The following is a 25,288-nucleotide window of genomic DNA, read 5'->3' as shown; positions in this document are numbered from 1 at the left end:
TGGTCTGCTTTGTTTTGGAAAACATAATTAAAAATGTGTTTTCAATGCAGAAGTGAAACCATGTGGTAAAGTACTACCAAACCATTTTGCATAAAAGATGTCCAAATGTGACACAGTAATGCATTTTCATGAAAATGCTTCCAGAATCTTTAGATTTGTCAATCCAATCCAATCCTCGGTTGGATTAGAGAAGCTACAATTATGGATCTAAAGAGAAATCAGAGGACTGTTTGTGTAGTTTTAAGGCTTGCTGCAAATATTTGGTGCAGAGGTGGGTAGAACTGCTAAAGTGTTAATACTATTACTGAAATAAAAGCTATAGGTAAATAGCTAAGTTCAGAGTACTTTAATATCTGGTTTAATCTGTAAAAATTACAATTTGTATGTAAATTCTAGTATTTTTACAGAAAGTCAATTTTAAAATATTTCCACTGTTTCACACCATACAGCTTGTGAAACAAATGGAGTAGAAGTCAACAGTTCAGAACATGACAAAGGACATCCTAAGATGCACTGTATATTCACATGAGCTCCAAAAGGTACATCAGAAAAAGTTTCAGAACAGTTTGTACAATCAGGAAGTGTCTGGTACATTTTTGGTTAAAAACATCTTTGTTTATTTCAGTTTGGGGGGGAAGAATAGCCATATTCATATTAATCAAATAGAAAAAGTATGGTGCAGTAAAGTTACTACCCACCTCTGGTTTGGAGATGCCATATATATAATTTTTTGTGATGCCATGTAATCATTGTCTGGGTGAAACAGATATTGATCTGTCATCCAATTCTCGGTACAGAAACTTGAGGAAAGTTGTGGGGAAACTGGGGCTTGGGTACAAAATTTAGCTATGTAGAAAGAACAGTCTGCCTATGGATGATAGTACAGGACTTAAAGAGACAGAGGCCCAATTTCAAGGCATTAAATTACACAGTCAAATTTATTTTAAGTCATAATTGACATATAGTATTTTTACATCAAATGAAGGTAACATGCACGGTTACTTAACTTGGCAGTGCCATTTTATAGCACAACGTGGCTGGAAATCACATACTGCTCTAATACAGTGACAAGCTTTTGACACCATAGCATTCACCTTCAGTATATTTTAAAGGGGTTTGATTAAAATTGGCAGCCTCTTTGTCATATTTTTATTATTTAGGAAAATATTAACTATTTCTCACACCCTGTAGACGTTATCGCCTCCTTGAAGGGAAACACAAACTGTCCTTAGACATTGCAGTATAATATTACGTCCTGCAGATGGCGCTATAACACGGATGGGATTATGTCAGAAACTAGTTGACTCAAATTACTGTAACTCAGCATGGTTGTTCATGTATATTACACAGGATCTGGTACACTTTCCCACTGAAATATCTTTTGTTAAATATGGTATAGTTCACATCTACATTTTAATTCTTGAGATATTTTGTCTTTTAAAAAATGATTTCACTTATATAAATTCACATTTATTTAGCCAGTCTTGATGCTATAATTATGTTTAGTCCTGATCAGTTTCAACATATATCAAAAATTCCTACATTTGTTCTGCATTTTTGCAGCTAATTTAATAAGTGTACTATGATATTTGGTAAATATAATATATAGAAAAGAGACACACAAAGCAGCTTTAATAAAACATCAGAAAGTTAACAGGCAGACAAGCAGAAACAATTGAAAATCTTCATGAGAGTGAGAAAATACCTTGCCTTCTAAATAAAAGATGACAGATATAGGGAAAAGAAGGGGAGGGGCATCCCGTATAGCCTGAGGGTGTAGAGGAAACCCTAGCTACACTTATAAAACAAATTGATACTTGTAATATTAACTGTACTGTCACAGCTTCACCTTATATTACTAAAAGCTTTCTGGTAGTATTTTTTTTTACTTCATTTGTAATGGAATACACACCTCATCACCCCGTGACTTAAAAAGACAGGACATTTGTGCTACTTTTGATCACTGAGAAAGTGCCATGTTCAAGTCAGAATTTGTGTTGTGTGTGTGATTTGTGCATACCTCTGATTTTAATTTTCTGTATCAAAGCTCTAAAATCAGTAAATTCTTAAAAATGTTTTTACTAGATAGTTTCAGCAAAGTTTATTCAGGCTTTTTGCTCTATGAAAAAAAGTCGTTGTTGACATATAGTGTCTGCCACAGAGTCACAATGTCCTAATCGCTCCTGCAGTAGAGTTATTGCTTTTCCGCCCCTGTGATTCCGGAGATGGTCCCCAAACTCTCTGGCACTATGGCTTCATGACGAGATTTGCCTCTGTTCTTATTATTATTATTATTTTTTTCAACATAATTAGTATCTAGGGACAACATGCTAATTTAAAATTTTGTGTTAATCCTCCTGCACATTAGTTGCTTTTATTGTTTACTTGTTTGATCTTAAACACCAAATATAGACCACTGCTGCATTAGTCCACAGATCTTTGGGATTTGAATGATTTATTTGAATTTTTCTCAATGCAGAACACAAAAGGCAGGCTTTCTATATATATATATATGTGTGTGTGTGTTATGTGTGTGCGTGTGTGTGTGTGTGTGGGGGGGCGGGGGTGTAAATAAATATAAAAGGTAAAGAAAGGCATACAAGCTCAAATATATATGTAATATTTTGGATAAATATTCTTTATTCTTTCCAACAGACCTTTCTCCTTGGTAGAGTTTTGTTGAAATAGTTTCTGCTTTACTTCATGGACAGCACATGTCCTCTCACAGAAACCAACAGGGTAAAATCCACTTCCACCCATTTCTGATAAGAACAGTTCTCATATCCATCATGAAGATCGTAGTTAAGGAGCACTTTTCCGACGTGGGTGGAGTGGACAAGTATAATTTCACTCTGCACGGATTAGACAAAACCTACAACTACAAACTTCAATCCGAATTACTTTTATTTTCCTCACATTCTTTGAGGGTGTGGTTTCATAATCCCAACCTAAAATAACAAGAGTTAGGCATAAAAAGTAAACAAAATAGAAAAACAGCAAATTTGAGCACTGATGCATTTTATCAACTCCCATATTATCAATTGCACAATATTTAAAATCAACATAAGAGCTTAATTACCGATGTAAAGAGACGCACTCAGGTGAGCATGATGTGATGTCTAGTTCTGCCGGCAGGATCTGACCTCCTCCAGTGAAAATCCATGTCTGACAACACGTCGGCTTCTCTTTCCCATAATTTGTATTTTGCGACTGACTGCAGTTTCTGCGCCGCTGCTGCTCATGTACGCAATCCCTGGATAGGTGGTTACCATGGATTCCTGGGTCACATGCGTGGGTTTCCTGTTGCCAGAAGCAGCAGAAGATGCTTGGACCAAAAATCCACAGCCATTTTCATTCAAGAAAAAGAGAGGATCCGCTGTGGACGGCTTGCTGACTGACTGACTGACTGACTGACTTGAGGGGTGGCCAGACTATACACTCGGTTATCCTTATTTCCATCTGGAGGAGGGGGGGGGGAGCTGTTTTTGTCTCTTTTTGTGTGTGCGTGTGTGTGTGTGTGTGTGTGAGAGAGATATATTTTGTAGAATTCGCAGCAAACCGGTTTTGTCCACATCCAAAGACTGAAAACAGGAATGAGTATAGAAATTCCTGAGGGACTGACGGAGCTGTTACAGAGCTTTACCGTGGAAGTGTTGCGGAATCAGCCCAGGGATCTGCTCGAGTTTGCGTTACAGTACTTCACCCGGCTGAAGGACAGCGAGACCAAAGAGGCCTCCTTTGGCAATGACCAAAATTCAGCCCCGAGATCTGGGAAAGCGGTCAATTTCATTGACGAGGCCATGCAGATCGATTCGGAGAACGGGGAAGAGGAGGACGACGACGACGACGACGACGAGGAATTCATAGGTAAGCCGATGTGTTGTTTTTTTTTTTTTTTTGACACAGCGCGTATGTGCATGTAGGTGATGTTAATGCATGTCGAGACATATGCATGCACGGTGGAGTGCACGGCTGGGAGACGATAGAAACAAGGCGCAGAGATGCTCGCCACCTTGCATCCACCACCGCGCTGTCATTTGCCATATATGGTCAGAGAGGCTGAGAGACGTGCTAAACGTGTCCAGCTCTGCATCTCTGAATCAGGGTTTTATTTGGGTTAAGAATGCATTTCGATAACTACAGCTGCAGAATGAAGAGGTCTGTCCATTTATTTTTTTGTTGGCTCGGAAGGTCTCTTTAGTATTTTCAGGCCAGTTAACACCAGGCCTATTTAACCTCATTAGCCAATAAGAGGAGAAAAATAGATGGAAAAACACGAGATCTAAGAAACGCCTAGCTTTAAAGGTGACATTTTGTGTGTCCTGGAGTGTGATTGTATTTCAAACATCTGACTATGCAGAGATGCAAGCAGCAGCAAAACACATCAGAGACAGCATCCCAATGAGTGGTGGGGTTTAAAAGGGCCGGTTGCAGGGCCGGTCCGACCATAAATAGGGCCCTAAGCTGAATTTATTTATTGCATTTGCAAATAAAACCACCGAGAACCAAGCACAGTTTTTCTCCCTCCTTGAGTTTGGTTGTAGAAAAGTTTGGTTGAAGGTGCTAAATGAAGACGATTATCAATTATTACAATCTGTCTCAGAAGTGAGAGATGAATACTAATTGAGTTGAGTGCATTCTAGTTGCAAGTTGGAAAACAAGAGGAATTTGTTCGTTGGTGCTGACATAGTCATAAAAGTCAATCACAGTGTTCTGCTCTTAATCCAATTCAATTCACAAACTCAAGGAAAATGTTCTTAAATGGAGAATGTAGAGTGCTTATTTTTTAGGAACACAAAGACATTAACAAATATTTTACCTGAAGCTTTAATTACGTTTTACACTACCTGGGGGTCTGAGTTATGGCTGATATTGCCAGCTTTTCCAAACAACTATCCCAGGACATTCTCGTTGCATTTTCAACTGGAAATTCTGAAAAAACAATTCAACATCCAACAAAATGCAACTTAAACTTTGGGTGGTACACCAAAACCAAACCCTAAGGTAGAATGTCAAGACTTTTACATGTGCTGCAATGTTAAAACTTCTGAACTAAAACAAAACAGTTGCTTTGATTCCTTTTTTCAGGTATTTTATTTTTTCTTTCTTTAATTATGTGATTCTGGTATTTGAAGATGGTACCAAGAGTAGATGATGGATATTCAAAAGGGGGCACAACGATTGAAAGAAATAGATAAATAAATAAAAAAAACATACAGTTTGCAGAAAATTTGTCTTTAGGCTCAAGCAACAAAAAAAATATTTAACTACACTTGTTGCACTAAATCTCCAATGCTAAACCAAAAAATTCAAATCAACAATCGTTATTTTAAACATCTGCTATTTTGGGTAGCAACAGCTCAATTTAGTTGCAGCTTTAATCGACTGACTGGCTGTAGCGCCTGCATACGGGCAGGTGCGCCGCGTTCATTTGTTAAATCGACGAGTTTTTGGGTCACGCTTGATGATCATTCAGCCAGCTTCCCCTGTCCACTGCACGACTGGGAAGCTATCAATAGATGAGACTTCCTAATATGCATTTCATGCTGATCTATTTTCCAGGAGCTTGGCACTTTTACACTGTGTTACATTTGAATGTTTTTTTTGTTATTTTTTTCCCTCTCATTGAAATTATTCAGAGAACTAAATCCACTTCAAAGCAGCTGTCCTCATTCAGGTTTTACCGTGATGAATATGGATCCCTTAATGAGTTAGGCTCCGCGGCGGTATTAGCTGTGAAATCACAGCCACCTAAACCTCTTTTCAATAATAGCTTTCAGAGCAATTCAGCTTATGATGAAACTGAACATGTGGCTTTTGGTTGTTTACAGCACCAGTGATAAACAGATTCATCAGAAGAGCATCGGGTGAGTTACAGTTTCCCGCTTGTTAAAGTTGGTTATTAACATCCTGTGGCTCTGGTCTGTGTCATTTGAAAATCTTTTTTTTTTTTTTTGCCAGTTGTCTTTTGTTATCGCCTCCCTCTTATTACAATAAGGTTGATTTGTAAGAGGCTGCGAAGCTGCTCTGTCTTGAACCTGGTTTATTATGTCAGTGAGTGACGTGGGTGAGGAAATCAGGACAAGTGATGCTTATAATTATCTCTCGCTCACAATAGTGGGGAAAGGTTGTGGCTCTGGTGGAAAGATGGCTGCAGTTTTGCTGATATGAAACGTTCCACTTGTACTTTGTTAAACCATGAGCATTTCAGATCGGCTGATCTTGAAGCTAGAAATTAAATCCATGTGCAATTGGACCTGCAAAAACGATTTAATTCATTCCTTATCCTGAAAGTTTTATTACAGGACTGTAAAAAACGTTTTAACAAAATGTTACTGTTTAATTCTGTTTGAAACATAGCACATTTTACCCACAATACCTTGCAAAAGTATCCACATCCCTTGAACATTTGACTTGAGACAAACACAAACCTCAATGTAAAAAAAAAAAAAATTTAGGTCATCTCAAATTACCCTGAGCACACCATTTCGACTTTGAAACATGGTGGTGGCAGCATTATGCTGTGTGGATATTTAGGATTTAAAGACGAGGAAGATCATCAGAGTTGATGAAGGGACGCTTGAAGCTACACAGGAAGACTTGAGAGTGGGGCTGGAGGCTCCCTTTCCAGTATGTCATCACTAAACAAATGAGATACAATACAATCCAAAACACATACAGTCATAGTCAATAAATCAGAATATGCATTCAGATGAAGCCTGTTTATCAGATTAAAAATAACTTGAAAATAACAACCTTCACACAGGTTTTATATATACTTTTTTATTACACCCACATTTCTGTATTAAATGTTTTTTATTACTATTGGTCTTATGAAATGGTCTAATTTCAAATGCAATTTTTTCCATTACCTGTTTGCTAAAATTTGTCATAACTAATGGAAATAATGGCTTTCAAACACCCATCTGTAATTAAGCTACATAATGTGTTTCAATTAGTTGTTAATTCTTGAAATAAATGGGCTTTTCAGGAACATTAAAAAAATGTTTTGTTTGTTTTTAATGGTTTTGTATTAACATGTTGAAATGGCCCAGCCAAAGTCCAGACCTAAATCCAACAAGACTCAAACATTCTAGCCCACAAATGCTCTCTATTTAATTTTCAAAGTAAGATATTTTGCATAGAAAAACGGACACAAGAGTCAGTCTATAGATTTGCAAAGTGGGTAGAGACGTCTGCAGAGGTGATACTACTAAATTTGACTCATTTGGCTTATGACAGATGTTTGCCATGCTTTCTGTTTGTAGAAAATTATGAAAATCATACATAATTTCCGTTACACTTCATTATTATGCACTCCTTTGTGTTGGTCTGTGAAATAAAGTGCCAATAAAAAAAACAAAAAAAACCCAATGATGCTTATGGGTGTAATGGGACAAAATCTGAAAAAACTGAAGGGCTGTGAATACCTCTAAAAGTTACCGTATTGCATTCAGAAGCATTATAACAGGACGGGGAACAAAGCTATTTGTCTTTAGTGTCTACAGGGTTCTGTGCAAATATGATTAAATGCAGCTTGTAATATAGTAAATGTACTTTGAGATCGACAAAGCACAGCATAGATGTGACAATGTTTTCCTTTGTTGCTATCTGTGATACAGTGTGTGCAGAGGCGTTCAACCCTGACGAAGATGAAGAAGAAAAAGAGCCAAGGGTAAACTTCAGTCCACACAGCAATCATACAGATATATCATTTCTCTTAGAATTGGATGACATTTGGTGAAGAATATGATTTCTTTACATAATCATCGACCACTGTATGACAGTCCCACATGAAATGCATTCTGTCTCACAGGTTACCCACCCCAAAACCGACGAGCAGAGGCAGAGACTACAGGAAGCTTGCAGGGACATTCTTCTGTTCAAGAACTTAGATCCAGTGAGTACATGACCTGGTCCAGCAGATTTACGTTGCTTGTTTTTCCTCCCTGCGTCATTTCAACCAGTGGTCAGCTGTTGAAAGATAGATTATTATAAAAAAATGTTTTCAAACACAAAACCAATAAACTGGTTTGCCATTTTAAGTCCCTTTTCTAAGGCCACTTGAATAAATAGTAGTGTTTCATAAAATGTAGCCCAGTTATTGCTTCAGACAGTCTCTGATGATCAAGGATGCCGTGTCAGTGATGTATATTTTAGTTTTTTGTTGTTGTTGTTTTGTTTGAGCAATAAACAGCTTTATATTTCTCTCCTTCTCAGGAGCAGATGTCTCAGGTTTTGGACGCCATGTTTGAAAAGTTCTGCACAGAGGGAGAGCACATCATTGATCAAGACGATGATGGGGACAACTTCTACGTCATCGAAAGGTGCTACACGCACTTACTTTTAAATGATTAATTGTGTCTTTCTATATATTTTTTAATCGTTTATTTCGTGGTTTTGCTTTCGGTCAGTGGGACGTTCAACATTTTTGTGAAGATTGAGGGCGCGGAGAAGCTGGTGGGCTCCTATGACAACAAGGGCAGCTTTGGAGAACTGGCGCTGATGTACAACACCCCCAGGGCGGCCACCATAATTGCAACCTCGCCTGGAGCCGTTTGGTGCCTGGTGAGTAAAACATTACGCACCCGTGCAGGAGCACAGCTGGCTGCTGCTTGCTCAGGTTTTAATGACATACGCTGTGCAGTCAGCTGGCACAGTTTAAATAAACGCCCAGGCTGTTTGTGGTTGTGCGGCAGTGTGGTGCTACAGATGGAAATGGCACAGTCAAGACTGGGTAACATAATGTACAGTTGAAGCTTTAACTGACGCAATCTCTGTTTCTTTCACACTGTTTGAAATGAAGCCAGAAACCTTTTGACGTAGGTTATAGTTAGCATTAACCAAACGGTTCCTGTTTGCTAAATCACCCCTCTGCCTCTCCCCCCCAAAAATGTTCTACTTAGGTCAAACATTTTGCGAATTCTTTCACAAAATTCAAAAACGGTTTGGACCCAAGTGAAGTTTGTAGGCTGTCTTGCCCATCCACATGCTTTCTGCTGAAAAAACGTAGCTGATTAAAAGAGGACAGGGAGAAGAAAGTCACATAACCTACATCATGTGAATATCTGGTTTCATCTGTATGAAATCCAGTGGATGTGAGAATCAGACTAGAAGAGTAATATCACTGCTTGATATGAATTGATATGAAAATTGTAGAACTTTTGCCACTGAAAAGTTTCCTGTGGCCGGATGAGCAGTGCGACGGTTCGGTTGGAAGAGAAACATCCCACTTATTTATGACTCAGCAAGGTTTGTGTCCTTAAAGAGCAGCTAACAGCTCTGCTATGTCATCTACGGGAGACGAGGGACGTTGACGCTGAACCCCCTGCTGACCTGAGAGTCTTAGAGTGTGCAGCTTAAGCTGTGAAAGAGCAGGAGCTCCTTTCTTCACCATGCAGCCAGCTTTGTCTGGGGATGAGCAAGTGGTGCCAGAGAGTCTCTGAGCTAACAGAACATTACAGTGGACATGTTATTTGGCGTCTGACGTGCACTAGTACTTACCTCTTTATTAAGGCGTGCAGATCTCGAGCCTGTCATGGCCAGTCTCAGCTAGAGGAGGGCGCCCTCTGCAGCTAATGATACTTCCTGCATTGTAGTTCAATCTATTTTATGTTGACACCTTATTCTTTGAGCAATATTTGGTATGTTAAACTACTGTTACTGTATTGCAGAGAATTTGAGTGCCTTGTTTCTTTTTACCATTTGAATAAATGCTTTTGTTGCAACAAAAAAAAAAAACACACACAAGCTCATTTTGAGACCTAATGCATATTGTGGTTTCATAAGAATTGGTGTCTGAAAACGCAGCAGAACAGTCTGGAATTGTAATAATAAGAAGCGTAATGATACATTTACCTCATGAAATGACAGGCTGTACTGGGCCCTTAGCAGAATTTGATTTGGAGACTGGCCAGTTAAGCTGATTGTCCACCCGCCACAAGTCAATTATATATTGTCAATGTTTACGTGTTTCTGCAATTCTACTTGTACCATTTTGTTTTGAAGCTAACCAATGGGTCAACAATTGATGCCTATTTTACAAGTTATTTAAATGTTTTGTTGTCACAGTTTAATTTTCACATATTCCATCCTTCTGTCTATTATTTCTACTCGCATATACTTGAAGGTGCACACCCTACAGGTTCCTCCCCCTTGCACTCTGCTGCACTACATCTCCTCCCTCCACAGCAAACTGTGCTGAGAACTCAAAAAATTGTTAGTTTTCCTGTAACGTTGGGTTGTTTCTCCACCACTAGCACAGTTGCTGCACACTGGCAGTCTTGAGCTTCTACAGTGGTGCAAGCTGCATGGGGGAACAGTGAGAGCAGCACATATATGAGCATGATTGACGGTGTTAAGACCTTCCTCCTAGCTCTGATTGGTTGTTTCTGACAGGGAGCAGTGTATTTCAACATTTAGCAGCTGGATCACTGGGAGGAGCCAGAGAAGTTTGATTTTTTAAATCTGTTCCTGTCAGGTCATTGTGACAATTTGAACAAACATATATGAAAAAAAATGTAAATACAAAAAAACACACCGATATCCATAGGTGTGTTTAAAAAGTTGTTTTATTTCAAACTTTCTTTCAGGATCGTCTTACATTCCGGAGGATTATAGTGAAGAACAACGCCAAGAAGAGGAAGATGTACGAAGCGTTTATTGAAACTCTTCCCCTACTCACATCTTTAGAGGTCAGCTTTGCACCACAGTGTCAAACAAAGGGCACCACGGACTCACAGTGAAAGTGTTGATAGCCTGATGTCTTTTCAGGTGTCGGAGAGAATGAAGGTAGTAGACGTGCTATCCACCAGGGTATACAATGACTCACAGCAAATTATTGCTCAGGTAATTCGTCTCTGCGTTGAGTGTTTTTAGTGATTTTGTCCTCTGTTTTGCACTTGCAAAGTCTGACTCCGCTTACCTGCATTGCTGTGTTGCAACAGGGTGATTTAGCGGATTGCTTTTACATCGTTGAGAGCGGCCAAGTTAGGATCACCATGAAAAGAAGCCGGGTAATTTTGGACGTTTTAAAATGATTTCCGTGTCCACTTTGCTTTTCAACCTCACAACTGGAAGCACAGGCTCAAAGCGTGTGCTGGAAGCGTGTTTTCGGTTCTGCTTTCTTATCCTTGTGCTTTTTGTTTCTCACAAGACAAAAAAAGACGAGGAGGAGGAAGAGGAGCTCGATATTGCCATGTGCACGAGGGGCCAGTATTTTGGGGAGTTGGCTCTTGTCACAAACAAGCCCAGAGCTGCATCGGCATATGCTGTGGGGAGTGTCAAATGCTTGGGTACATTTTGTACACTTCTTTGATGTACTGTATCAGGGATCGAGGCAGCCATTCATACTCACTCTTCTGCTATGTCTTTTTTTTTTCCTCCCCTAAAACTGTTTGTGCTGAATTACTCATAAGACAGGAGATATTGTTAAGAACAGTCAGACACCAAAAACACGGATGACTGCAGCCACAGTTACTTGTGGAAGTTGATTTTTTTTTACGTTTTCTAACATCGCATAGCATGAAAATGTTCTCCCCTCCTGAGTGAATATTTTGTGGAACCGCCTTTCACTGCAGATCTGTTGAGATTTGTCTCCACCAGCTTGTCTGAAAAACAATTTTCAATTCTTTCCACAGATTATTAACTAGAGTTAGGTCTGAACTTTGACTAGGCCGTTCTAATTAGACTTTGATATAAACCATTCCATTGGCTAAAGGGTTGGGGGGGACCTTGTCCGGTCGCACAGTGAACCTCCACCCAAATCCATCAACTATTTTTTTAACTGATCAGCTTTTTATGTCTCTACCAAAGACAAACTGTCACCGCCATGTTTTATGTCTATTTAATAGTGTATTAGGGTATAAAGTTTTTTTGAATTAGAATTTAACGTTGACTTTAAACACGCTGATTCTAGTAAGGGGAAAGGGCTGGATTTGTATTAATAAAAAAACACATTATTTTTCCACTAAACAAATGCACTACCATGCATTGGTTTATCCTACAAAATGTATTGAAGTTCAAATATAAGTTGAATTTTTGCTAGGTGTTCTGTGAGTAATTCATCAAAATTAACTTTAGTTTTCATCTTCTCTAAATAGGCAGTGCTTAATTAGCATCTTGCATTTGCCTTCACCCCAATGAAACAATATTTTATGAAATTTACTCAACATATAGACTTCATGTTTTACATGGCTTTCTATAATTCCCATAAAAATCAAAGCTGTCTTTCTGTTTTTTTCTCTCAAAGTCATGGATGTGAAAGCGTTTGAGAGACTCCTCGGCCCTTGCATGGACATCATGAAGAGGAATATCGCTAATTACGAGGAGCAGCTGGTGGCCTTGTTTGGAAGTAGCGCTGAGATTGAGCAACAGAGTGCATAAAGCGACTCCAATGAACCATGAAGGAAACGGCGGAAACAAAAAACGAAAAGAAAAGAAAAATTCTCACTGTGGATGTTTTCCACAACACTATTCAAAACAGAAGAAGAAATGTGAATATCCACTACACCACATTTGAGTGTCTTACAATTAAGACTGAGATATGGCCCGTGTTAGCAGAGCGTATGACTGAAAGTCGCAACCTTGGAAGTTGCTTAAAGCCTGTTTTATTACATTGATCTTGACTTTCACTGTAAAGAATATGTGTGAATTTTACTTGTCAGTGTCAAGTGCTTAACTTTTTTTGAAAACCGAAACCCTTGGTTATGCCTCACCCCATTTTTTTTGACAACGGTATTCTGATAAAAAAAAAAAAGGTGTATTATTGCTTGTAAATTTCTAAATTTTACCAGTCTTAAATAGGACTCCAAAGCTGATTTATGTTTGGATAATCATGAGCAATTTTGTCGCACTACCTTTCTCAGTAGAAGTCCACATGAACTACAATGGCACGAAAAAGTATTTGCCTCCTTATGGATTTCTGCCCATTTTGCTTCTTTTTGTCGGACGCAAATGTTTTAGATATTGAAACAATTTTTAATATCATGGAAGGATAGCCTGAGTAAAATCAAAATGCGGTTTTCAAATGGCAATTTTATTTACTTAGAGAAAAACTTCTCCGAACTAACTGGCTCCTATGCAAATAAAAAAGTAACCGCCTCCCTTGTTATGCCTGCATTAGCTACAGTTAACCATGTTTTCTTTTGAAGTACCTAATTGTGACTTTACTACTACCAGACGTTAGGAAATCACAAGAAATCGTGTCTGAAAACACGAGAGTCATAACACACAAACAGAGAAAACTTTGAACAATTGAGAACTTTCAATATGTCTACCAAAATTGCTCTAAAACTGCATTGGGAGTTTCCTTCAGCCCTTAACTGAGGCCTCTTTTCCCTCAGCTCATCATTCAATCATAAGAAAGAGACAGGGCAAAAATGTCATCCTTGGAGGTTTCCAAGGCCAAAGCCCCATCTCTCATTTGCCAAAAGTATCTTAATGGACCCAAAGACTTTCGGGAAAATGTTTTATGGACGGGTGAGAGAGGAGCAGGATAATTTGGAGGGCGTGTGTCCTGTTAAATGTGACATAAAACTGGCGCAGCACTTTGGAAAGATCAAACATGGTGTTAGAAGTGTGATGCTCTGGGGCTGGTTTGCTTCTTTAAAACCAAGATTATGTCCCTTACTTAATGGAAACGTAAATTCTGCTAAACCTTTTAACGTGGTTAAATTAAAAGGACTCTGCAACAGCCAACCAAACTTGTTCCACAGAAATGGTGTGACGGCAGCGGCTGTCCCAAATGGGGGAACGAGCAGTTTATTAGGTTTTTGGAGGAACTGCTTTTTTTCCATTTCATTTTTGACAGCTTTTTTTTTTTTTTTTTCGGAAACATGTCACTTGAAATCTGCCATTTGCATTTTACTCACGGTATCTCTGGCGCATCTTAAGATTTGTTAATCTGAAACATTTAAGTGTGATAAGAAAAAGAAGCAACAGAAGAAGAAATGTGCAACAGGGGTGAAAACCTTCTCACCGTGCTGCACTTCTAAATCTTTCATACTGTGTTGAGAGCAGAACTGAGTTCACATTTATACTCAAGTACATCTTTGTTTATCAGCAGATTATAACTCTTTAATCTGATAAACAATATTTTATTCTTCATAAGTGTTAGTGGCTCTTTGCCGAAATTCTCTGCTTTTACAACAAAGCCAACGTCAGAGGGAGAGATAGCTGATAGTTTTGTAAGAATATACAACACATTGCTGTACTATTTTGAAACTGAGTGTTATTATACAGTGTAGGCCCACTTCTCATTTAAGACATTTCTCCACTGGACTGTAGTCATTGTAGGCAGTTTCCTTTGCTGTGTTCTAATGTGAGATTAAGCCCATATTTTTTTGTGTAGGTAAAATATACATTATTGCTGTCTACCTCTGCCAACGACAATTTGTGCATATGCCTGCCAAACAGGAATCAAAAAGGGGTCATTTTCTTCTTCCCCCAACTAATCTCTCTCATTTTTTTGTTTTCTGTAACAAAGTTCTTCTGTTTTTTGTTTGTGTTTTTGTCTGCAGCTGAGTTTACATTTAAAAATGCTGATCTCCAACCCTTTTAGTAGCACTTTTATTCTCTAAGGCAAGGCTGCAACGTTAGCCAGAAGAAAAAAAAACAAAACAATTATATGTTTCACTTTTCATGTCATTAAAGAACATTTTATATTTCTGTGTGACACGAGATTATTTGTTGTTACCCATAAATGCAGGGCCTTTCTCAACTCAACACTGAGTGTTGTTTCTGGGCTGTGGGTCGCCCCAGTTGTTCCTGTGGTTTAAATAGGTAAGGTTTTCTAGCATCATGTTTGGAAAAATATGGGTAGAAGATGCACTTGCAAAGGCACAAAAGATCACAAATGAACATAAAAAATAGACAAAAATAAAACATTTCTAAATGTAAAATGCAAATGTTTTCAGTTCAGCAAGAAAAAAAAGAGGTATATCATCGTATTTGTTTATTATAGTCTATATTATTCTTAATATTAATGACTGTGTCAAGGATGAGTCATTCTGATATGACTCATCTGAGAAATTAACATACTGAGGATCTAGGAATTATTACTTCAATATACTTGCAGTCAGGCCAGTGATTTGTGCTTCGAATGAGCTTGAAGATTATAAAGTTGAAATTATTTTTTAACTACTTAACACAAAGTATATTTTATTAGGATGGTGGTAAAATGAATGAACAACCTAAATACAGTTTAAATAGACTAAAACACTGGTACATCTCAGTAATAGGACATCATGAAAAATGTAATTTATTCCAGTAATTCAGTTCAAAAAGTGAAGCATACAGATTTATCATTTTTTTAAATTTCTGTTAGATTTGGTGGATTTGCCTGCAGTAAAAATCTGAAATTTTGCTTACGTAAATAAATGCTTCTTTTTAATAGTGTTATGACCTGCACCCATATGGAAAATAGGCATTGGCAACTTTCGTTAAGAATTTAAGGTGCAAAATGTTGTTGCTAACGACATTTGCTACAGCTAAAGATAAGAATGTAAAACGGAGTGGAAGAAAAAAAGTGTGACAGAGTCTGCGGTAATGTTGAGGTGTGGACTGGGGTAAGACACAGCATCTGAATCATCCTACCTAAAAAGAAAAAAAAAACCTGGACTGTTGCTGTACAACATAGAGTTGTTTAAATTATACTCAGTGGTCCAAAGTCCTCTATTCAGATGAAAGTAAAGTCTGAATCTTATTTGGAAATCAAAGTCGGGAGGAACAGAAAAGAAATATTAAGTTTTTACAGTTAGAGAAGATTTTGGTAACCATGTCATCTGCTAGTTTTGGTTGACTGTGTTCTGTAGCGCAGCCATATACCAGGAAATCCTATGGAGCTTTAACCTTGCTTCTGCTGTCAAGCTTTTTTGCAGATGAAAATTTCACTATCCAGCAAAAAAAAAAAAAAAAGTTTTAAAAAAAATACCAATACTTGCTATTAACACTGTCTTCGTTACCTGAAACCCATAATAATCTAAATCAACAGAAATAAACACTTAGGTACATTCACTGTATGAGTTTGAGTTTCAGGTTTTGAATTGAATTGCTAAAATAAAATGGAAATAAATACAACAAAAAATCGCACGAAAATGATAATCTGACCTATTGAAATTCACTTGTATTTGCTAGATCTTACATAAAAACCAACCAAACAAAAAAACCCCCCAAAACAAACAAAAAAAACGCCTGTAGGAACATACCATCACACCGTAGTGGAAAATTGTAATGCGCAGCATTGTAGCGAAAAACTACCCATGTATTGTTCATGTTATTGCCAATCAGCTGTTACTGGGCAGTAACAAGCATATACTTTCAGCCAATCAGAAAATGATCAACAATCTCAGCTCCGCCTTCTTTGCTTTGCACGGTTGTACCAGCCAATAGAATAGCCTCTTTCATGACACTGATACTCTCAAGGGCCAATAGGAGGCGTCCTCTGGAAGCCCTCGTTCCCACCCCTCGACTGAAAGCCACAGAGTTTCTTGATGGCGATAGAAAGAAATGGTAAGTGGGAAGTTGAGTACTTATTTTCGAAGAAATAATGGTTCAAACTAAGTTTTGATCCGACTTTTATGCCATCTACGTTTTCGCAGCCTTGACACGGTGTTTCAGTTGGGTTGTCACGGCTTTATTTGACGGTAAATGACAGCTTGAGATCGACTGTTTTTTTTTTTTCCCCCCCCGTTTCGTTGTGACGCTCGCTGTGTTGATAAGAGCCCCATCCGACAGCTGCTTCGTGAAATAAAGCAACCAATTGATAGAAGTTCACGTTAGCCGAGTAAAGGTGTGATTTGGGCTTTAGTCGACGTTTTTGTGTCATTCATTTGGACCGCAGCAGAGGTTGCGTCATGTCTCAACTTGTTGACATTCTTTTGTTTACTGTGTTAGACCCGACAGGCTCAGGGTCTCAGTGGATGTGCTCTGCTTCTGCCTTTATGCAAAGAGAGGCCGCCCGATAACCTCGTCGTTTTCAACATTTTTAAAGCGTTTATTTAACAACATGCCATCAATGAAGTCTGGGTTTTTCCTCTGCGCGGACAGCAGAAGCTCGTCCCCTGCTGCTTCTGCGAGCTGATTCATTTTTGGCGTAATGCAGCTTCCTTTGTAATAAAGACTATTTTTGCTTTGCTGCAGCGCCAATAGAGAAGGCCTAATTATTTTTTTTGGAGTTTATAAAACACCTCATGTTGTCGTCAGTAGCGTTTTCCTTGTTCTGCTTTCGATTTTCGAAGTTTTGTTAAACCGTTTTTAAGACGATTTTCTGTTATTTAACTCTTCAGCTGCGTAGTCGTGAATGAATGAGCTCTGATGCGCATGCGCCAACCCCCTCTGAGTTTATAAACAAGGCCTCCACGCAGCGGGTCACATGACCAATCATAGAGACAAAGGGTTCCCTAAAGACTTGCCCACGCGTTCCTTGACACTCATGACTGAAATGACATTCGTGGCTTTCAGTCAGTCTGGAGCAGTTTTTTCAACATGTCGTTGACATCCGATGTGTAAAATCTATAAATTCAGAAACATTTCAAACAGAGTTGAGTGAAATCATTCAGACTTGGCCTTTGATTATATTGTATTTGACAGAATTTTGAGGCACATATCACAGCAAGTAAGGTTTTAATTGTGTTTTTAAAACAAATCCTGAATAGTGGTAGAATTGGCATTTTACACAAACATTACATTGTAATATCAGCGATGCTCGCTGAAGCAGCAGAGTTTAATGTGCATTTCCTTGAGGATTCCTCAACGTATCATTTTTAGATGTCTCAAAGTTCGTAACATTTCCAAATCTGGTTCAGAGAAAGCTGTTCTCTGTATAGCTTTCCTGTTATTTGCTGATAAGTCTCGCTCTCACACAGACATGACCTGACATGTCATAGAAAATATAAAACAAATGTCTATACTACCTTTTCACTTCATCTTAATGCCACTTCATTGGTGTTGAAAATTTGATTTTTTGAGTATCCAAGCTTGTAGTTACAGATTGGTACCAGTTAATTTGAAAATCTTCTGATTGCAGTGATCAGCCAGTTTCAATAGACCCAGTTTAGTCCAAAATATTCCTGTCATTTATTAGGATTCAGGTCCAGTACATTCTAATTCAATCCATATTATAATGAAATACATAGACTCAGTTGATTACTTCATGGAAAAAAAAAAAAAAAAAAATCATTTACCAGCAGAAATCCAGTTGATTGCATCGATTTATCGACTTTAATTAAGTGCTTGTTATTTCTCTTTTTTTCTTACCCCAACCAGCTGATGTTGCTAAACATGGAAGCTAAATAAGTTGCTTCACAATCTTTGCTGGAAAGCAAGAGGAAAGCACTCACACAGAGAATGGACGAGTCGTTTGATCCACTTAAGTGTAACGAGGACCTGCCTTCCTCACCTGGTTGCCACATGGAATACGGTGAAATGCTGAAACAGCAGGATTACATTTATTTTCTACTCCCCCCCCCCCTTCCTGCCATATTTAGCATGAATCTCATTGTAATCTTTTCTTCAGACGACATGCCTGAACTGCAGGAGGTGGAGGAAGACCAGAGGTCTCAGGGCTTATTTCAGGTCGGAGCCGTGTCCCACCAGGAGCTCGGCTGCTCCCCTAACACCAACTGGCTCGCCGAGTTAGCCAACATCGCCACCAGTCCCCAGAGCCCTCTGCTGAAGGACGTGCCACACAAGAGGTTCAGATAAATTTGCTCTAACTTGAAAATCGGATCCATTTAGGTGACTCAAACCTGCTGATAATAATAATAACACTCCAGTACTCCCACAGGGGAGTTTTTAGAAAGCAGGATTGGCAGGTTTGCAGAGTACTTTTGAGGTGTTTTTGTATCTGAGCGTTTCTGTCAAGATCATCAGCTCTTTTTTCAAATTAATGTTTCACTTTAAAGCTAGAGTGTCGCTTACACAGTGTGTGGAGTTTTGGTTTTGTGTTTAAAAAACAACAAAAAAATGGCACTGCAAATGTATATTAAGCATGAAAAACCTTTACATTTATCTCAATATCAATTCCAGATCATCTCCAGTTCACATCTTTGGCAACAGTAACAGTTTACATTCCTATGCCCGGCCTCCGTTAGCCAGCAGCGCGCCTAGCCCTTCCAGAGGCCACCTCAGGGAGCGCAGACGCGTCAGGGTAAGCTCTCCACACGAATCTCCGAAGAACAATTTCCTGCAAACCCCTTAATATTTAGGCTGTTTATTTATTCCTAATCATTTGAGAATTATGCTTCTTGCCCACGACAGGCCAGCAGTGAATCAGAGTCCGGGGTTTTCTCCATGTCCTCGTCGTTTTCTGATGACGAAGACATGGCGTGGTCTCATTCCTGGCCGTCCACAGCCTGGCACTGCTTCCTAAAAGGTGAATGCATTTGCACGCACGTTTGCAACGCCTTACAAAAGTACCCATATGTCCTCAACTTACGTTTTAGCATTTTATCATGTTGCAACAGCAAGCTCTAATGTATTTTACTGGGATTTCATATGAGAAATCAACGCAAATTATTTGGGGAGGTAGAAAATGTATGAATGGCGTTACGGTTGGTTTACAAAAATATTCAAAAAAATACAGCATTCAAATACGAATCAAGTTGTAGTTTTATACGTAGTGAAATAAAGCTGTAGTTTTCCTTCCAGAGATAGTGGGAAGGTGTGCCTTTCTATTGGTCTGTCACATAAAACAAAAATAAAACAGACTGTGGTCTGGGGTGGTAATGTAACAAAATATGAGCAATAAACTCATATATTTGGACACACAAACACAATCAAATCATATGAAACTAAAATATCAACTTAAACGAGTCATTTCATTTGAGAAAATAACCCGTTTGGTTTGAGTCAGACTCCTTATGCCCAGGCATCACTGATTAGGCAAAGTTTTACTCCGCACTTTGGAGTATTTTTGGAAGAAGTAGATTTGTTAAGCCTCTCCAACCTCTAGTGTTCAAACATCTGTACTGCATCTAATTACATAGACTCTGCTATGGTCTTTTCATCTGGTTACATTGTTGTGCTGATGATTCAGGAACCCGCCTGCGCTTCCACCGAGGTCCGAATGTGGAATGGCAAGAAGCTGATGAGCTGGGGGATTCGGACGACGACTCTGATGATGAAAACATGTCACAGTCCTCATTCTCAACCAAAGTAAGGCAGTGCACACCTCAAGGATTGAGATGCTTCTGAATTTTCTAACTTCCCCTGAACTGGCCACAAAATGGCAGACAAGTTGCCTAGGAAAAATGCAGGAGTTCAGTAAATGAAACCTAAATGATTTGCGTTGATAATCCCTTGACATAAAACAGAAACACATGGTTCAGGAAACATGACACCACGTTGTTTCTACACCAGTCTGCTCATTCTGCTGGTAAATAACTCTCTTATTAGCTATGTCCTTCATTTACAGAGATTTGGTTCAGATGGACTTAAACTCGTAAACCATGAAGATACAGTATCCTTTGGCCAGGCTGCGCTCAAGCTGACCTTTGACCCCGGCTCCCCGGAAAAAGGTCTCCTCACAGCCGAATGCAGATTGGATCACCCGTTTTTTGTCAAGAACAAAGGTACCGTTGAACTTGTTCTACAGTATTTGATAGATAACAATAAATTTTTTTTTATTGTATTAATAGGTGTATTAATGCCCCTTAAACATTTTCACATTTGATCACAAACGCAAACTTCTGTGTATTTTATTAGGACTTTATGGGCACAAAGGAGCATATTTTTATTTTTTTTAACCAAAATCAATGCTGCCATTTCAGTATTCTACCATTCTGCATCTCTAATTTAGATCACAGCACATTCATCTGTTTTACTGGCCTAGTCAAAACCTAAATTTAAATGTATTTGATAAGCAGTGGCAAGACTTTTCACAGAAAATCTCTGTATCCAGTCTGATTGAGCTTGAGCTGTTTTACAAAGAGTGATGACTCCTGGCTCTAGATTTGCAAAGCTGCTTGTATTGCTTTGCTACTTTTACAAGACTATTGTCTCTCTCTCACAATCTCTAAAAATTACAGAACTGTGGGGGTAAATACATATGTACACTACCCTTTTTGGATTTTCTTGCTAAAACAAAACATATGATCACCTATCTTTGCCCTCTCCATTTAAATATTCCCTTCTATTTGTGCAACATTAAGCACATTGAAATTTGTGGTTGTGATATCACTGAGCACTGACAAAATACCATTTGCTGCCTGCAGACTTATTGTCAGGGTTGTTTTGTTTGAAACAGCTTTAAATTCCAGCACCATCTGTTTCTGTCAGGGTGGTCTTCCTTTTACCCAAGCCTTACCGTGGTGCACCATGGGATACCTTGCTACGAGATGCAGCTGGGGGATGTGTGCCTGCCACCAAACCACCCAGATGCCATCAACTGTGACGACTCAGTTGTCTTTGACACTTTCAGAAGGTATGCAGTTTATATTCTTATTTTCATTTCTATAAGTCAACACCTGCTCTGCTTTTATGGCTATACATGTGTAGAGTTTCCAGCTTGAAAAATGACCTCAATGAGGTTTATTGTATACATTATATATATATGTATATTTTAGATTTTAATTTAAATGTACGTACAATGGAAAAAATCTGTTACAAATTAAATTCGCACAATGCTAAAATGTCTCCAATGTCTTTTTTTTTTTTTTTTTTGCAGCTATGACTTCACCCCACTAGATTCCTCAGCAGTCTACGTTCTCAGCAGCATGGCGCGTCTGCGCAGAGCCTCCCTGTCCAGCGGGGGCGCCGTCAGTCCAGACTGCGATAAGCTGGAGCGCTCTTGCTCCCCACAATCCTCCAGCAGCAAATCCCACCGGAGCCACCTCACAGGGACAGCCAGCGGTGCCACGCCTACGAAATGCAAGCGGCCAATGAACGCCTTCATGCTCTTCGCCAAGAAGTACAGAGTGGAGTACACGCAGATGTATCCCGGAAAGGACAACAGGTGAACTTTGACACATAGGGTCCAAATATTTTTCTGTCTGTGTTTGACACCGAAGAAGTCTTCACCTTCATCCATTTTAAGTTACAATCTGAGCAGTCCCTCATTTACCTCATTTAATTAGTTTCTGATTAAATTAATGAACAAGTGATTAAAGAATAACTTTAAATAAGTTATTACTGTCTAAAGCTACTCTGTATATTGAACCACTGCCCCTATTGCAGTATTAATGTGTGCAATTTCAAGTTTCCTTAGAATGTGAAATTGCAGTATTTAGTAGGTTATCATATTTCAAGTGGGATGGATCCACATTCTGTATGTCAGGGTTATATCAGGGTGAACCTTAAGGGCTCTTCCTGTCCACACCTGATAGGAAATTTAGTGCGAAAGATGCTGAAGCTCATGGAGAGTGGTGATGACATTATGATGGCATGAAAAGATGAGAAAAATCTGGATTAATATTATTGGAAATTAACCAGCAACTTTATGGTTGACCTAATTTGTGCGGCCTTATCACGCTGTAGACAAGTCTGGGTTTTCCCAGACGTAAAATTTCTGGCTGTTTGGAATATTTCTGTTGGACGCAAAGATGCACACTTGATTTTGACCGTTAAAACGTGGCAGGAAAACAGTGAACTGGTAATGGAGACAAACCTGTTTTTTGGGTTCTATACATAAAAAAAATTCTCTCCTTTTAATTATATATCATTAAAAATATATTGGAGTGTTTTTATATCTGCACGTTTCCAGCTTTAAAGCTGGGAAGATATTCATCTTGGCTGTGACTGGTTGTTTCTCACCTAATGGAGTGTTTCTGCAGATGGCAGTAGGACGGCAGATTATCTGTCTCCTATTCTGCTGTCAAAAAGTACAGGGAGTTTTAACATATATTTAAACATGTTTTAATAAAAGTTACTTACTCCAGCTTTAAAAGTACAGTTGGAAACCTGGAGAATCAATACTCTGAACAATACAGTAACTGATTCGACTTCTATCAGTACTAGTTTGGAATCATTTTTAAGAATCTAAAGAATAAATATATCTATCCACTTGATTATTTTTACACTTTTAAAGAATTGCACAATTTCACAATTTTTGTTCTCTTTTTTTAAAGTCTTAAGTTTCTAGTTCATTTAAAAAAAACAAAAAAAAACGGTACAGATTTAGCTTTAGATCCTGCGGAATGCACTTTTTACATTATTTCGACATTAAGAAAAAGAGAAAACAAAAAGCAGGAGATGATGGCAAGTCCAAAACCCTTCTCCTCCTGTTTGAACCTCTGAACCCCAGAGCCATCAGTGTCATCCTGGGTGACAAATGGAAGAAAATGAAGAATGAGGAGAGGAGGATGTACACCATGGAGGCCAAGGCTTTGGCCGAGGAGCAGAAGAGACTCAATCCAGACTGCTGGAAACGGAAACGAACCAACTCGGTAAGAAAGAAACGCAAAAAAAAAAAAAAAAGTCATTCAGGGCTTTTAATAACAACCTTCTTGGAAAGTTCACCTGCATCTCCTGTTGTCCTCCTGCAGGGTTCCCAGCAGACTTAGACCATCTTCCGCTCGATGCCTCTTTGCTCTCCTGCATCCTTGAGACTCAACTGTGATGCTGAATTCATTCGCTTTTGTAACCTCGACACATTTATAGTGACAAAACAGAACTATGAAACGTATACAGAACATGTAATCTAGTCACTAACAGCTTATATATTTTCATATATCTTTTAAAGATGTCTTATTCTCTTGGAGAAAAAAAAAAGAGAGTGTGAAACTTCTCACCTCCTTCAGGTCATTTCTTATCCAGTCGCGAAAAACCGAAAAATCAATTGCACAGAAAAAGCCGCGAGCATTAATACAATTGTACAAAAAAAGGGCAATATTAGCAAACTTTTATACCTGTTTGTATTCGTTTTTGTATGCATATGCACAGATTGGTAACTCGGTTTGTATTACAGTGTATATTCTACCGCTGAACGATGGCCAACAGTTTATATGAATCCCTATAATGCCACCAGTCAACTTTCTGCACTTTATATAAATAATGTAATCTGAATCTATACAACCAATGTATACAGATAAAAAAAAAGTTTGTATATTGAAACTAGTATCTTAGTAGTTAGCCATTTAACACAGCCATGGCCCAGCATTCAGGCTCTGCTTTCAGGTTGAATTTTAAGTGCTTTGTTAATAATGTACAGGTTTCACTGCACCAACGACCCCTGTTGCACAGAATATCCTTGTATCATATTATAAATAATTTTTTTTTTTAAACTTCTCAACCGTTTGTGTCGGTCTGTTATTTCATATGTGCATTTAACTCCTTAGTTTTGTACTGCAAAGCACGTGTGGAAGTAAGTCGGTAAATTTGAAAAATTTTGCGACGTTCCGTGCCCGATCCGATATTTCCAGGTGACCTTCCTTTTATGTCTGTGGGCCAAAATGCTGAATATTGTGCGCAAATGGTATTGAGGAGTCAAAAACCTGGGGAGGAGGGGGAAAAACAATGACACTTTCTGTGGGCTGAGTGCGGGAAAACATCAAAGGTTTTAACTGAATCATATACACGCTGGAACCTTGGAGAATCTCAAAGGAAATGTAAATGAGAGAAATTGTTTTAATTGCAGACAGTGGTTTCAAGGCAAACTTGTATTTTCCCTGGAGAAAGCCTTCTTTGATGTGGAACATTGTGAATCTGTGGCTAAATGCTGCTTCCAAAGGCTTAAAGACGCATCGAAGACAAGCAGTTACAACAAAAAGAAAAGAAAAAAAGTGAAGGAAATAAAGCTGCAGATGGGTTTATTTACCCCACTCCCCCAAAGAAATCATCACATCTCATTTGGTTTGCTTCATATTTTTAATATCGGATAAAGCAGTAAACATAGGCTGGATAAGGTACTGATGTTAATAAAGAGGCAAGTATCTGAAGTGAAGTAGCATGTTTTTACATTACATTTTATTAAAAGCTAAACTGAAATTTATATTTAAATTTGGCAACATTATTTGAAAATAAGTCAAACCACAGTGCTGAGATAAACAATGTTTTCCCCTTTACAAATGTCCTGCTTTTGCTTTTTTGTCACGCCAAAATATTCCAGATCATCAAGCAAAGCAATGTCACTTCCTGGCTTTCTAATGTCAACACAGACATTTAAATAAAACGTTTAGTGTCTACTTTAAAGTTAGACTCTACAGCCACTTTTGTCTTGGGGTCTTATATGTTGGTGACAGATAGAAAGTGACCCACTGATAGGGGAAGACTCCAGCCACTCCTGAAGTAACAAGAAACTAACTTTATTGAAAGTCTCTTCTGTAGAGGCTCATACAATCGCCCAGACATCTCC

At 38.6% G+C, this 25,288-nt stretch overlaps 2 protein-coding genes across 2 annotated transcripts; both read left to right on the top strand.

The window, feature by feature from the left end:
• Nucleotides 1-2,645: 2,645 nt before the first annotated feature.
• Nucleotides 2,646-14,667, top strand: prkar2b (protein kinase cAMP-dependent type II regulatory subunit beta). The gene is made up of 11 exons (XM_032587710.1): nucleotides 2,646-3,867; nucleotides 5,832-5,867; nucleotides 7,623-7,675; nucleotides 7,817-7,900; nucleotides 8,221-8,327; nucleotides 8,415-8,568; nucleotides 10,593-10,694; nucleotides 10,774-10,848; nucleotides 10,947-11,015; nucleotides 11,156-11,294; nucleotides 12,251-14,667. The coding sequence occupies exons 1-11, from the start codon at nucleotides 3,594-3,596 to the stop codon at nucleotides 12,382-12,384; spliced, it is 1,227 nt and encodes a 408-aa protein (XP_032443601.1). The 5' UTR covers nucleotides 2,646-3,593; the 3' UTR covers nucleotides 12,385-14,667.
• A 1,777-nt stretch (nucleotides 14,668-16,444) lies between these two features.
• Nucleotides 16,445-24,226, top strand: hbp1 (HMG-box transcription factor 1). Its single transcript, XM_032588823.1, has 11 exons — nucleotides 16,445-16,509; nucleotides 18,265-18,418; nucleotides 18,515-18,692; nucleotides 19,027-19,147; nucleotides 19,258-19,372; nucleotides 20,036-20,154; nucleotides 20,414-20,570; nucleotides 21,277-21,421; nucleotides 21,665-21,952; nucleotides 23,240-23,381; nucleotides 23,481-24,226. The coding sequence occupies exons 2-11, from the start codon at nucleotides 18,346-18,348 to the stop codon at nucleotides 23,496-23,498; spliced, it is 1,356 nt and encodes a 451-aa protein (XP_032444714.1). The 5' UTR covers nucleotides 16,445-16,509; nucleotides 18,265-18,345; the 3' UTR covers nucleotides 23,499-24,226.
• Nucleotides 24,227-25,288: the final 1,062 nt, after the last annotated feature.

Source organism: Xiphophorus hellerii, chromosome 2 (assembly GCF_003331165.1).
Source record: "Xiphophorus hellerii strain 12219 chromosome 2, Xiphophorus_hellerii-4.1, whole genome shotgun sequence".
NCBI lineage: Eukaryota > Metazoa > Chordata > Actinopteri > Cyprinodontiformes > Poeciliidae > Xiphophorus > Xiphophorus hellerii.
Note: the sequence above shows the minus strand (reverse complement) of the source record. Positions and strands in the feature narration are given on the sequence as shown.